General features: G+C 32.0%; 1 protein-coding gene across 2 annotated transcripts in view; it reads left to right on the forward strand.

Annotated features, from left to right (window-relative positions):
• The window catches only part of LOC124357022 (multidrug resistance-associated protein 1-like), an 81,436-nt gene that overhangs the window by 53,811 nt on the left and 14,652 nt on the right, over positions 1-12,973 (forward strand). For both annotated transcript variants that reach the window (XM_046808391.1, XM_046808393.1), the window contains exons 17-22: positions 629-809; positions 3,627-3,729; positions 5,150-5,237; positions 7,364-7,583; positions 10,916-11,136; positions 11,384-11,473. In XM_046808391.1, coding sequence (XP_046664347.1) covers positions 629-809; positions 3,627-3,729; positions 5,150-5,237; positions 7,364-7,583; positions 10,916-11,136; positions 11,384-11,473 — 903 coding nt within the window. The remainder of the gene's footprint in view (positions 1-628; positions 810-3,626; positions 3,730-5,149; positions 5,238-7,363; positions 7,584-10,915; positions 11,137-11,383; positions 11,474-12,973) is intronic.

A 12,973-nucleotide genomic window follows, 5' to 3' on the forward strand; every position in this document is an offset into this window, starting at 1 on the left:
ATATAGTTATAGCAAAATTTATGCTATAGTTTATGAAACAAGTTTTATTTTTATATGATTTTACTGATAATTGTTATTTATGTAGGGGTCAAGAAATATATAACAGGAAAGGCAAAATTAGTGAGATTGCTCAAATTAAATAATTTTTACTTCACATCTAGCTTTTGATTGCAGAATAAATAAAAAATTAACTTACTCCTCATTCCTATTTGATTATTAGAGATGATTTTCAGCTAACACAAATGTTTTATTTTAAATGTTGCTGAAATCCCAAAAATGCAGGAAGACAATTAATTATAGTAACTATTGTGTATGAAACAAAATTGACCCTGCTATTGTGGGCGTTGAGTCTAGTGATGCGTCATATAGTAAATAAGTGCACATTAGATTCCTTTTTTATTCATAAAAGTAATGATTGAGTTAGAAAACTAATTTATCTAATTAATTTATTACAAATTTAGTAATGGTGAAGATATGTGAAAGATTTTTCTGCAAATAAAATTTGTTTTTAATGGCCATGTGGCAATAAAGAATAGAAACAATTCTTTCAGAGATATCCAAATACTTCTTTAAAATTTACTAAAATCATTTTTAAATAATTACAGAATTATTGTTGATTTTGATTTAGACCAGAATTTTGGTGACTCACGGAGTAACATTCCTGAGCCAAGTGGACAAGATCATAGTGTTGAAAAGAGGAGAAATTACAGAGGAAGGGACATTCAAAGAACTTATGGCCAAGAAAGGGGAATTCTCTGCGTTTTTGGTGCAACATATCACAGCTACCGATGACCCTAAACTACAATCAGGTAGACATATAAAAAGTACCTAAAGAAGATAAACCTTTCATTTGCTAAAAACTGCTGTTATTATTATTTATTTTGACGATAAAATACTAAGGTAATTTCTGAATAAGGAAATATTTGAAAAGTATTGATACAAATTAGGAATTGTATCTATTATAAAAAATGAAGAAGGTCATCTATTTTTCATATTGTTCCTGTTAAGTTAATTCAATACATTTTGCTTTTCTGAGAATAAATTTATAAAATCTCTCATAAAAAAAATCACTCCATTTCATGTAACCACTTAGTCAACCGTTCATCATTATATGAGGAGTTTTGATAAAGTTTCTGCTTGATGAACAAATAACAATCACCAAGTGAGAGTTGTAGACTGTGAAACATTTATACAACTGCGCTGGACAAGTAGTTCTGGCATTTTCTACTAGATGTCAGCACTTCCTTGGTCCTCTATCATGACTGTTTGTACTGTGATAAGTTTGCTGTAGTCACACAGTGCAGACACACTGTTGTTCATGTTACCCATCCTGGAGTATTTTATGGTTTTATTTCTAGAGTTTAATTTATTATGGTAATATCTGTTGTACAAACAGATAATTAAATTAACTTCATTTGCATGATGATGACATGTACACGGATAGTGAAAATTACTTAGTGAACAACATAAAAATGTTTAAATTAAAAAAAACTTTTTTGCACAAAAAGTGTATAAACTTTACAAATTTGTCTCTACAAAACACATCAAAACAACATAATGTAGGTCACAAAACAACTATTAAAGGATTAATTCTTGTCTTTTACATAAATTCATCAGTAACAAAGAAACACATGTTCTGGTAATATCATCATCTTGAACATCTGTTCAATATTTTTCAAATTGACACGCTCTTCTGCATATTCTAGTGATTGATTGAATTCCACCCCTATATAATAACAGATGATAGATTTTAGATCTCAACGACCTCACAGAGAAAAAAATTAGAATTATTTTATGTTCTTTTTTATTACACATTAAAAAATGCATTCCCAAATTATAAGTCAGGTTAAATGCAGGTATTATTGGTCAGCTAGTTACACAATTTAAACTTAAATAGCTTGAGGTTCAAAAAATTTTTTATTTCACACTTTACAAGTCATTTTGTTTTCCTGGAACTGATAACAGTTTCAGTAGAATTAGCTCAACCACAATTTTGGACAACCAAACTTTGAAAGATCATCCCCCACTTCATTCATAAATGGAAGCAACCAACAGAAATTATAATTTTCCTGTGGTTTTAAAAATTCCCATATCATATTTGTTGAGCATATCTTGTAAAACTAATTATAACATCTTGTGCATAAAATGATTGTATTGATTACTTTAAATATAGAAACTTGTATAATTTTCAATTTGTGTTTAGGCTTAAACATTCTGCTGCAATCAATGGCTGTTGAAGTCGTTGTTTATGTAATATTAAGGTGTTTGAAGACAAGTTAGTAATAGGAAGTAGTTTAATAGGTCCAAGCAAGACTTTTGACAATGTTAACCACAGTATATTAGAAAAAGTTAGAATATTATAGTATTAGGGGCAATGAGTTGCAGTTATTTAAAACTTATCTTTCCAATAGAAAGCATAAAGTTAAAGTTAATAATATTGAATCTGGTTATGTTAATGTTACTACAGGGATTCCCCAGGGCTCTGTTTTGGGACCCTTTTTGTTTTTAGTTTATGTTAATGACTGTAGTGTAAATGTTTCATATATTTGTATATTATAAGCTGACTAATCATAGAGAGTCTTTGTTTGGAAAAAAAACCATTGAATAATTGCTGGACTATCTACCCAGTCATCTTGTAGACATTCTTTTGCTAGGTTCCAGATTTTGACTCGGGCCTCTATTTATATTTTTCAAAATGTAGTCTACATCAAACCTAAGCAAATTTGAGACCCACAGTACTCTTCATGATAATGAAACTAGATGGAGAGAAACTTTAATCACATCTAATAACAGACTTGAGAAGTTTTTTAAGTCACAACTACCAGCAGCTCAACCTATAGCTCCCCTGTGCTTTAAAAGCTTTGCCAATAAAAAAAGTTCAAACAAATTTGTCTGACGGGTTAAAAAGAAAGGAATGTTGAAGAATTGAAGAATTCGTGGACTGTGGGAATGTTGAGCATATTTGTATATAATAGGGGATAATTTTAATGATGTATCTTATTTGTTTTACTAAATAAATACTATTACTGAGTACCATATTAGTTTGAATGCACAGTACTTTTTATTCTTGACTGTGTACTGTAAACTACTGTATATTTATTACTATATCCTGTGTTTATAGTTTTATTTATATGTGGATTTATTAATGGGTTTTAATTTTATTTATTTATTATATATAATTTGCTAATGTTGAAATAATTTATAACTTATCTTATAATTTGAATGTTTTTCACTGTAATTACAATGCATATTATATATGATGTATGTTAAGTAATTCTGACAATGCCTATTGTACATTTACTTGTATTTAATGGCAATAAATGAATATTGAACATTTTGACTATTACATTGCATGTAAATGATTTTAAACTTTCTTTCTATCCTAGGTGAGATGCAGCCCTGAGGTGCAACTACAGATATAGTATAGCTAGTAATTGCTGGTATTGGTGGAAAAAATATGTATTGTAATATTCAGTTATTCTAAATGTATTATTCTGGAACACATTTTGACAGTTTTTGTAAACAATCTCAAAATAAATTGATTGTTTAGCCAGTATAGCATGTGTACAGTTTTATTATAGATACACTCTGTTAGAAGAGTAAACATTCTGAATGTTTGTGTACAGAAATTGAAGATATGTTGAATGATGACACCGATAAACTGATCTTCAGAGAAAATATTGAACATAGCAAAACTGAGTCTACAAGATCGTCAAATTCTTCACTTAGGTAATCATTAATGTCACACTACTTATGTTTGGTTTATTAATTCAAAAATACAGTACATTAATATTATAGTTAGTTCAATTACAGATCATTACAGATATTATAGATTATGAATATTAAAAATAAAACTCTCTTTCTTCATAGACACCACCAATTTTTAACATATTACATTTATATAAGATAAAGAATACCACATTTATAAGTAAATTAATAGTATTAGTGAATGATTATGTATAGAGATGGGTCATTGCAACTGAAACTGCCTTGTTTAGGCACTCCTTAACTGAGACGGTTATGGAACGAAATAGTAAAAGATTCCACTGGCACAAAAGGGATAATGCAGCCATTGTAACAAATGTTTGGATGAAATAACTGCAACACTATATGTTGCAGTGAGTCCAAAGAGTCTATATTTATTATTTGTTCCTTTCTCCCCTTACCACCAATCCTAACTGCTATTGTATTCAGCAGATTTTGTATATGTAACAAGGTTTTTATAGTTTATATTCATACTCTATTTAAACAAAAACAGTTAAAAAATTTTTAAAATATTTTCCTGTTTAATTATTATCAATGTTATTTATTTCTATCTTGATCAAACTGTATGTTAATATTTTTAATATACCTAAACATATTAGTTGTGGTTTGTAATATAGAACCCAACAAAGCTAAATAAATATTGCAATATAAATATTTTAATGTGAATGTAGAGTTTAGCTCCAGTTCACCTTCGTCTTTGTACAACGTCTGAAATTTGACGTTGTCACAGATTTGACTCCTGGAATCTGGCGTCATGTTCGTCTGAAGAGATCCAAAAAAAGGTCGGTGACAGAGAAGCTCAAAAGAAACTCTTTACATGGTTTTGACATCAGAGACACCTAGACTACAAAATATAGTGTAATCTAGGTGAAGAAGTATGCTCTCATCAGGCGCACAATTGAGTGCAATACAATGTTTCTGACAGGATCCCACAACACGGTAGAGGAACCAAGTTTTCTTATCTCTTCAGACATAACCTACATGGTACCAGACTCCAGGAGTCAAGTCTATGATAGCATCAGATTTCAGATGCTTCACTAAGAGGAAGGTAAGTAATCTGGAGCTAAATTCAGCATTCACATTGAATCAACCCTTTCCACCATAACTATGATATCTGTTAAAATAATTTAATTTCTCACGTTTACAATGGCTCTGTGATTGAAACAGCTTGTCACGCCTCTAGCTATATAGGAATCAGTCTTAACTTTTTCTATGACAAAACACTTCAGCACAGACCAACAACAAAAAGAACTTTGTATAACCTTATTTTTAAAGTGACTAGTATTTTGAATTTCTGTGGGAATGACATGTTCATGTGACATACTCATCCCTAATCTCCTGTTGTCACCACATTATATACAAGTAGAAATGTGTATGTGCCTAGCAAGTTGACTGTGGACTCCGACGATGACTTGGAATTCACTTCTCACATTGACAGATTGATTCAAGCTGAGAAAACTGAAACTGGCAGTGTAAGTACCTGTTGTGTATTTTATTCTAGTTTACTAAGGCAATTATTAAAAAATATGGACAATTTAGTAAAGGCTTGAGTGCAACTCATAGTTTAATTTTAATCATTTTTATGATTCTGATGTATATTTATTTTATTTATTTATTACAGCAGTAGTCCAATTAAATAAGTTGTAAAAATCAGTATTAAAGAGTATAGTCTAAACAATAATAATAATTAATTATATAATTAAATAAACAACAGTGTTAAAAATAAATAATCAACAAAACAATGAATAAGTACGAATACAATTTAGTTAAAAATCAGCTAAATAGAAAAAAAAATAGGAAAAGAAAATAATAAATAGTTAACATGTTCACAACAACTGATTATTTCCGGACTTTATATTTGCCATTGCATTTTTCAATAACAATGGCAAAAACTGTAATTGATTTTTTTTCTTGAAGTTAAACTTCTAAGTATATTGAGACAAGTATTTAGGCTTCACAATTTTGCACAAACAAAATTATTTCAATTTGTTTTTTCACTGTTTCTACATGTACCCTAAGTGGTAACTAAAAAATTAATTTGCTTTAAAAATTAAACAGTCGTGCACCCAACGGAGTAGACGATAGTCTGAAGTATTTATTTATGCGCCAGATCAAATTTAACAACCTACCAAGACAGGCAAACAATAAAAACACATTAACGAAATGTATAGCACCAAGTGATAAGAAAACTTAACGAAGAACTTTATGCAAAAATAAGAGAATTCAACCAGCAACATGCAAGAAAACATAAATATTCAGAAACATGTGTAAACATAAGAAAACAAAATTAACAACATTCTTAAATGTATTAATAATTACAAATAAACACTAACACTTGTGAATACATTACCAGATTTGCTATGTATATTGTGTGTATATATTTGTGTAAGTTTTCAAAAGGGAAGCCACTTTTCTTTTGAATGATGCAACAGTCTCATTAAACTCTTGATGTTAAAACTGTCAAGCTGATCTTATGAGTTTATTTAAGTACACTACAACCATATTAATCTTCTAAGTCTTGCAGATCACTCTCTCTTGTCTGATCTTTAAATAATTGACACTTTTTGTGTGTGTTAACTTCCTTCTTGATTAATTCAGAATTTTCTCATATTAGCCTTGGATAATAGTATGTAATTTTTGTAAGTGCTTTTGATTCGTTACATTCTAACGTATAGATGGTTTTGTTACTGTGTTTAATGGTTAATTTGTCCATATTGTGAAATAAAACAGCTGGTAACCTGAGATATAGAAGCCATACTGATCGCTAATCAGTTATATTAATTGACGATTAGGTGAACTTCAGCCAACCATAATACAATCTAATTCTACCACTCAATTTTATAAGTGGTACACTATTGTCCTTGTCAGTGTGGTTTAACATCTATTGACCGAAGGTAGCCATGGTAAGGCCAAAATATTTTTAAATTTTAGCTGTTTTAGCAAAGTTTGGACATAGAATGAACCAGAAAACTTAAATATAGTCATTATCTAACAAGTCAGGTAACATGAGAACTAAGGTTACAGCTATTTCTGTGGAATCAGAGGACTTTTATAATCTGTACACGAAACCTTAATCCAATAAACTCTATATATATATATATATATATATATATATATGGTAGTTGCCAGAGGAAAGTTAACATGAAATAGGACTATTTTTTCAGCTAAGGAGGCTAAGTAAATAATGTCTTTATGGATTATAATGTGTAATCTTTCATACAATTTGAAAAAGGATAAAATATAAACTGGTATATAGCACATATTAAGCATAATTATTTTAATAACTAAAAATTGACTTTCCATTTAAAAGAATATATCATCTTAATTCTCTGCAGTGTGGACACAAAATGTCAAAAGGCTGTCTTCAAAGATTTAAATTTTTATCCTATTGGATCACCCCCTATATTTATATTACATGTAACTGGTATTTACAAAACTAACGGTTGTTATATTGTTGTATAAATAAATGCTTTGAAAACTATTTTCTTAAGTATTTTATTGAAAAAACAAGCAAAGAAAACTGTCTGTAGTTCCAAAAAAATTATCTCCCCCTGACCTCATGAAGTGTTTATGCTGACTTTGATTTTTATCTTACCAGGTGAAGTGGAGCGTTTACACTCACTACCTGAAGTCTGCAGGTATACTGCTCTGTATAGCCACAGTGGGGTTCATGGCTCTGTTTCAAGCTTTCTCAGTGTTGTCCAACATTTGGCTGTCTGACTGGACCAATGATAAGGCGGCAGCTGTAGACGGAGTTCAGGTTCCAGAAAAACGCAGCTTTTATCTAGAGATCTACACACTGTATGGAGTTGGCCAAGGTAAGCCCAAATAGTTTTGTTGTGATGTGAGCTCAAATGAAATCTCTGTCTTGTTGTCTTGATTTCTAAATACAACTAAATTTATTTTAAACTTAACTTTGAGTGGTAATATAAATAAGTAATTGAATTCAAATTCAAATTCAAATATCTTTATTACATGAACATTAAGTACAGTAATTTTATCAAGTTTTACAATAGAATATAAAGTAAGATATACATATACATATAGAGAGAGAGTTTATGCAGCTTCTTTGAACTCTTCTATGTTGTAGATTGTCTTCTTAAGAAGGAAATTTTTAAGTGGTTCCTTTAGTGCATTTCCAGTTAGACTTTGTAAGTTCTCCGGTAGTGATTTCTAAATTTTCTTCCTGCATAGGATGGTTTTTTCTCAAAAAGTGCTGTTCTATGCTGAGGCAGTATATATCTAGAGGCGTGGCGGGTAGGGTAGTTGTGGACATCTCCAAGGGTTTGCAGATTGAGTCGGGAAACATGTATGATAGATTCATAAATATAAAGAGCTGGTACAGTGAGTATCCCCAGAGTTTGGAATGCTTCTCTGCAGCTTTGTTGAGGCTCAAGATTGGCAAGGGATCTAATTGCTCTTTTTTGCAGTATCAGAATCTTATTCAGATTTCCATTAGAAGTACCCCAGATGATTAAGCCATATCTTATATGAGACTCAACAAGCGCATAGTACGCAGCCTTAGCTGCTGCTTGAGTACAAACTGTTTTTATACGTTTCATAACGTAAATTCCAGTGCATATCTTGTTGGAGATAGTGTTTACATGTTCAGTCCACGAAAGTCCACTGTCAAGTGTTAAGCCCAGAAATTTGACTTGGTTGAGGACAGTTATATCTGGGACATCTGCAGGTATTCCTTTTTTCTTGTTAAAGTGCACTTGTGTTGTCTTTTCAGTATTTAATGCCAGGTCATTTGATACACTATACTTAACAGCTCCTTGTAAAGCTGTTAGTGAGTTAGTAGATAGTTCTTCCGTAGAGTCATTTTTAACAAGGAATGTAGTGTCACCTGCATACATTATACAGTCAGTACTATAGTTTTCAATAAAAGCTGGGAAGTCATTGGTGAATAGTATAAAAAGTATGGGGCTGAGCACGGATCCTTGAGGGACTCCTCTTGTTAGTGGTTTTTGAGTTGATATATATGAGCTAGTAAGGCCAGATTTGGTATCCTGGACCTCCACAACTTGAGATCTTCCTTGTAAGTAGCTTATGAACCACATGTTCTCTTTACCTCTTATACCAAGAGTTTTGAGCTTTTCGGAAATAAGATCGTGTCCCAGGCAGTCGAAGGCCTTGCTGTAGTCAATGAAAAGAGCTGTTACATACCTTTCTTCATCAATACTGTCAATAATTGATTCAACCAGGCTTATGATTGCAGAAATTGTAGATTTGCCCTTTTGAAATCCATGCTGGTTATCTGTTATTAAATTATGGTGTTTAAGGTAAACCATCAGCCTGTTCAGCACAAGTTTCTCTATAACTTTTGAGAAAGTCGATATCAGTGAGATGGGCCTATAGTTTTGGGGCTCTGATTTTAGTCCTTTTTTGTGCTTTGCATAGACTTTAGAAACTTTGAGCTTTGTAGGGAAGTGGCCTTGGGCAAAAGACTTGTTGACTATGGCTGCGAGAGGATGGGAGATTTCTTGCGCACAGTATTTAACAATTTTTGAAGAGTATTCATCTAAACCACTGGATGATTTATTTTTAAGATTCTGAATTACCTTTTGTACTTCTATCCAGGTTGTAGGTGTTAGTTTAAATGATTGTATCGGAGGAGTGTGTAGGAGATTCTGGTCCTCATCTATTCTGTCAGTTGGTAGTAAATTATTTTGTTCTATTGTGATATCTGCTATTTGGGTGAAATAGGTGTTGAGGTTTTCAGCTACTTCCTCTGGGTCATCTATAGTTATATTGTTAATGTTAAGCTTAGGGCATGTTTGACTAGTCTTATTGCTAAGTCTCTCACTATTTATAACACTCCATAGTGCTTTTGTTGTGTTGTCAGAGTTTTGTATATATTGAAGGTTAACTTGTTGACGCAGCAATTTTAGCTTTTGGTCATAAAATTTCTTTCTATTCACCATTTCTTCTTTGTCTCTAGTGTTTCCTGTTGTTTCATAAATATTAAGAGCTCGTATATATGAGGTTTTCATCTCTGCACACTCTGAGTCGTAGTAATGTGATGGCTTACTGCCAACTCTGGTTTTGCTTTTCCTCTTTGGACAGGCGATGTCTAGGGCAATGCTGAGTATCTCGTTGAAGTTGTTGTAGGCTGTTTCTGCGTCTTCAGCATTGTTGACAATGTCCCAGTTCTTAATGGATAGTAAAGATTTGAGATTTTCCAGATTTTGTTTGCCTAGTTTGCGCTTAAGACTGATGGATGTATTTTTGTCATGAATAAAGTCCACACTACAAAGCTGGCCTGTATGATCAGAGAGACCAGTTTGTAAGATGGTTGCAGCAACTTTTTCTTCTGAGATACTAGTACATATGCAGTCTATAGAGGTGTTTGTTTCAGCTGTGACACGAGTTGCAGGGAGTGCAAGTCTTCTCATATTTTGCATGGTCAGTTCATCATTAAACATTACACTGCCAGGATTGTTACTTCTAAGACTGTCAATATTTATGTCACCCATTAGTAAGAACAATTTGTTATGAGCTTGGTTATGGTCTAGAATGTTAGATAAGGCGTCCAGGCTATTTCTTATGTTTCCTGCCGGGGGTCGGTATACTCCTAAAACATAGATTTGCTTCCCACTTAGCGTGATACGTATCAGTGCTGCCTCAAAGAGGAGTTCCTCACAGAAGTTATTTATTTCAATAGCCTCTGTGTTACTTGTAAGATTGTCTTTACAGTAAATAGCTGAACCCATTTCAACAGCAGTGGCGAATTTATTTTTTCATTCAACTATTGTTTTAATGATGAATATAGGCTCTCAGCTTATTCATAAAAGTATACAGAAACAGTAATATTGACAGCATAAACTCAACTCCAAACAAGGAAATGTTGGTAAACAATTAATTAATTATTAACCAGAATTTCGTATTCTGAAAGTTTGCCTCAAGTGTTTAGGATACACTCTGTGTATAGCTGGACATCATTAAGATGTAGCTCCTTTGGATAGAATAGCCCCTTATTAATTTTTAAATCTGTAAGGTAAAAACCAAAAATAAATCATTTTATATTCAGAACTTGGAAGGGCGCTTTTCTTTTGACTGATTTCTCTTAGGATACAAATATAAAGGATAATGTCTTGTATTAGCCATTTATTTTGATACTCTCTAATTTTGCTTTGCTATTATACAGTGGCTGCAGTTTTGGCTAGTGCCTATTCGCTAGCCTTCGCTACAGTCCTAGCTTCACAACACCTTCACCTGTCAATGCTAACCAATGTGCTTCGTTCACCGATGAGCTTCTTTGATACCACTCCAACAGGAAGAATTGTCAACCGATTTGGAAAAGACATTGAAGTTGTTGACAACACGCTGCCTTTCTCAGTCAATAGCGCTTTGTCGATGTCTGCCAATGTAAGCTACAGTCATCAGGACATACTCATAAAGATATATATGGAACCCAAATTTTGGAATTTATAATTGTTTTATATCCCTACACCCTTTGAATTTCCCTTTTGTCCTAATGACCACAGTTTACTTCCTGAGTACATCCTGATTAACTGCTTCTTTTGTTATTATTAAATAGATTTGAAATGTTTCTAATAGTTTTCAGTAAATAAATAAACAATTGTTTGCCTTTATTTCTTATCTTCTTGTGCAGGTTGTAGGGACACTGGTGGTTATCACCTGGTCAACTCCAGCTTTTGCTTCCATCATTATTCCTGTTGGACTTCTTTACTATTTACTACAGGTGAGTAGTATGAAAGTGGGAATACTGTGCAAAAGTTTTACTAAACTATTAAGAATTAAACTCTAAAAAATAAGCAATAATGTTACTCATCTTTAAATTTGCTCTTTAGGTCACATTTTTAATTCATCTTTAAATACCACTGATGTAATCTATTTTTCAATGTAATGCTTTTATTATTGCACTTAATTCTTGGAGATGAAGCTTAACTTGGTTACTTATATAACTAAAGTAAATAATATTGTATAAACAAATCAGGTAGTTGCAAAAATAAATCTCGTCTGATGGAACAAATTATAATTATTATTAAATTTATCAAACATTGAGGACCACCTTGCTGTCTTATTAGGCAAAGCAGCAAGAGATTAATTTAACACTTGCAAGTCAGTAGAAACCATAGGAGAGGATGGGTATCCAGAGATTGGTTCTCAGAATTTCCTGTCTGTGGAAGGAATTTCAGGGTTTGATGTATGATGAGACATATGTAGAGATACCCATGCCATAGGACACATAGGGTGGGCAAACATGAAAATGGCTTAGTTCTATGACACTTAGGAAAGAGCTACACTAAATGAAAGTGATAAGGGATGGGAACAAAGTGACTTCTCTATGACAAGGTTCTTAGTTCATTGCTATTCTGTGCAAGGCGAAGCTACGGCTTCCAATTCTGTTCTTGTGCTTAATGGAGCCACGAGATGGGAACTTTGTACTTATTTCCAGGTTGTCTTGCATGTAGAGTATTTACTTACCATAGTGAAATGTATTCTATCCCTACAAAACACAAAAATGGCGTTATTTGTTGAATTAAAATTATAAACAATAAAAAATTTATTTTATTAAGCTAAATACAAAACAACTTATGTCAACTTTATACTGCATAAAATACTTTGTGTTTATTTTCGTTGAGTGTCAGATGGAGTCAGGAACCTGACAAAATAGGAGTTATAATGTATAGGTTTTTATAATTTAAAAATGTCGTTATACAAAAATTACTGACAAATTGAATTTACATTTACATGAAGAAAATTAAGTCTTACCAAGACAGGAATTTCTATGATTTGGTTTTCTCTAAACCACATGTTTTAAACGTTTTAGATCCTTAGCAAGATATTGTTATTATTTAATTTATTACAAAATGAAAAGTAACTGGATTATGTATATCATCCTCCACTGGAAGATGGAATTAATAATCAGGTTCCTTTATTATGGACTTATCTACTAGAACCTAATGATATCACCATGGTATATAACCTACGTTTAAATCACTTAGTCATCATACACCATGGTGAGCCAATTCTTCTGATGGAAGCATATAAAAGATTTAGATTATGTGCCTTTCTTTAAGCTAAATTGGTCAAATTGCCTTACTATACTACGGCTGTAGAAGTAAGAGATCTGAATGTACTTGTTGAAGTTTTAAACGAGTTTGACCATTGAATATCATACGCTATAACTTCAAGGAAGCAAATACTGAACACTGTTACTTGGTGTGTACTATAACTT

This window comes from Homalodisca vitripennis, chromosome 3 (assembly GCF_021130785.1).
Source record: "Homalodisca vitripennis isolate AUS2020 chromosome 3, UT_GWSS_2.1, whole genome shotgun sequence".
Taxonomy (NCBI): domain Eukaryota; kingdom Metazoa; phylum Arthropoda; class Insecta; order Hemiptera; family Cicadellidae; genus Homalodisca; species Homalodisca vitripennis.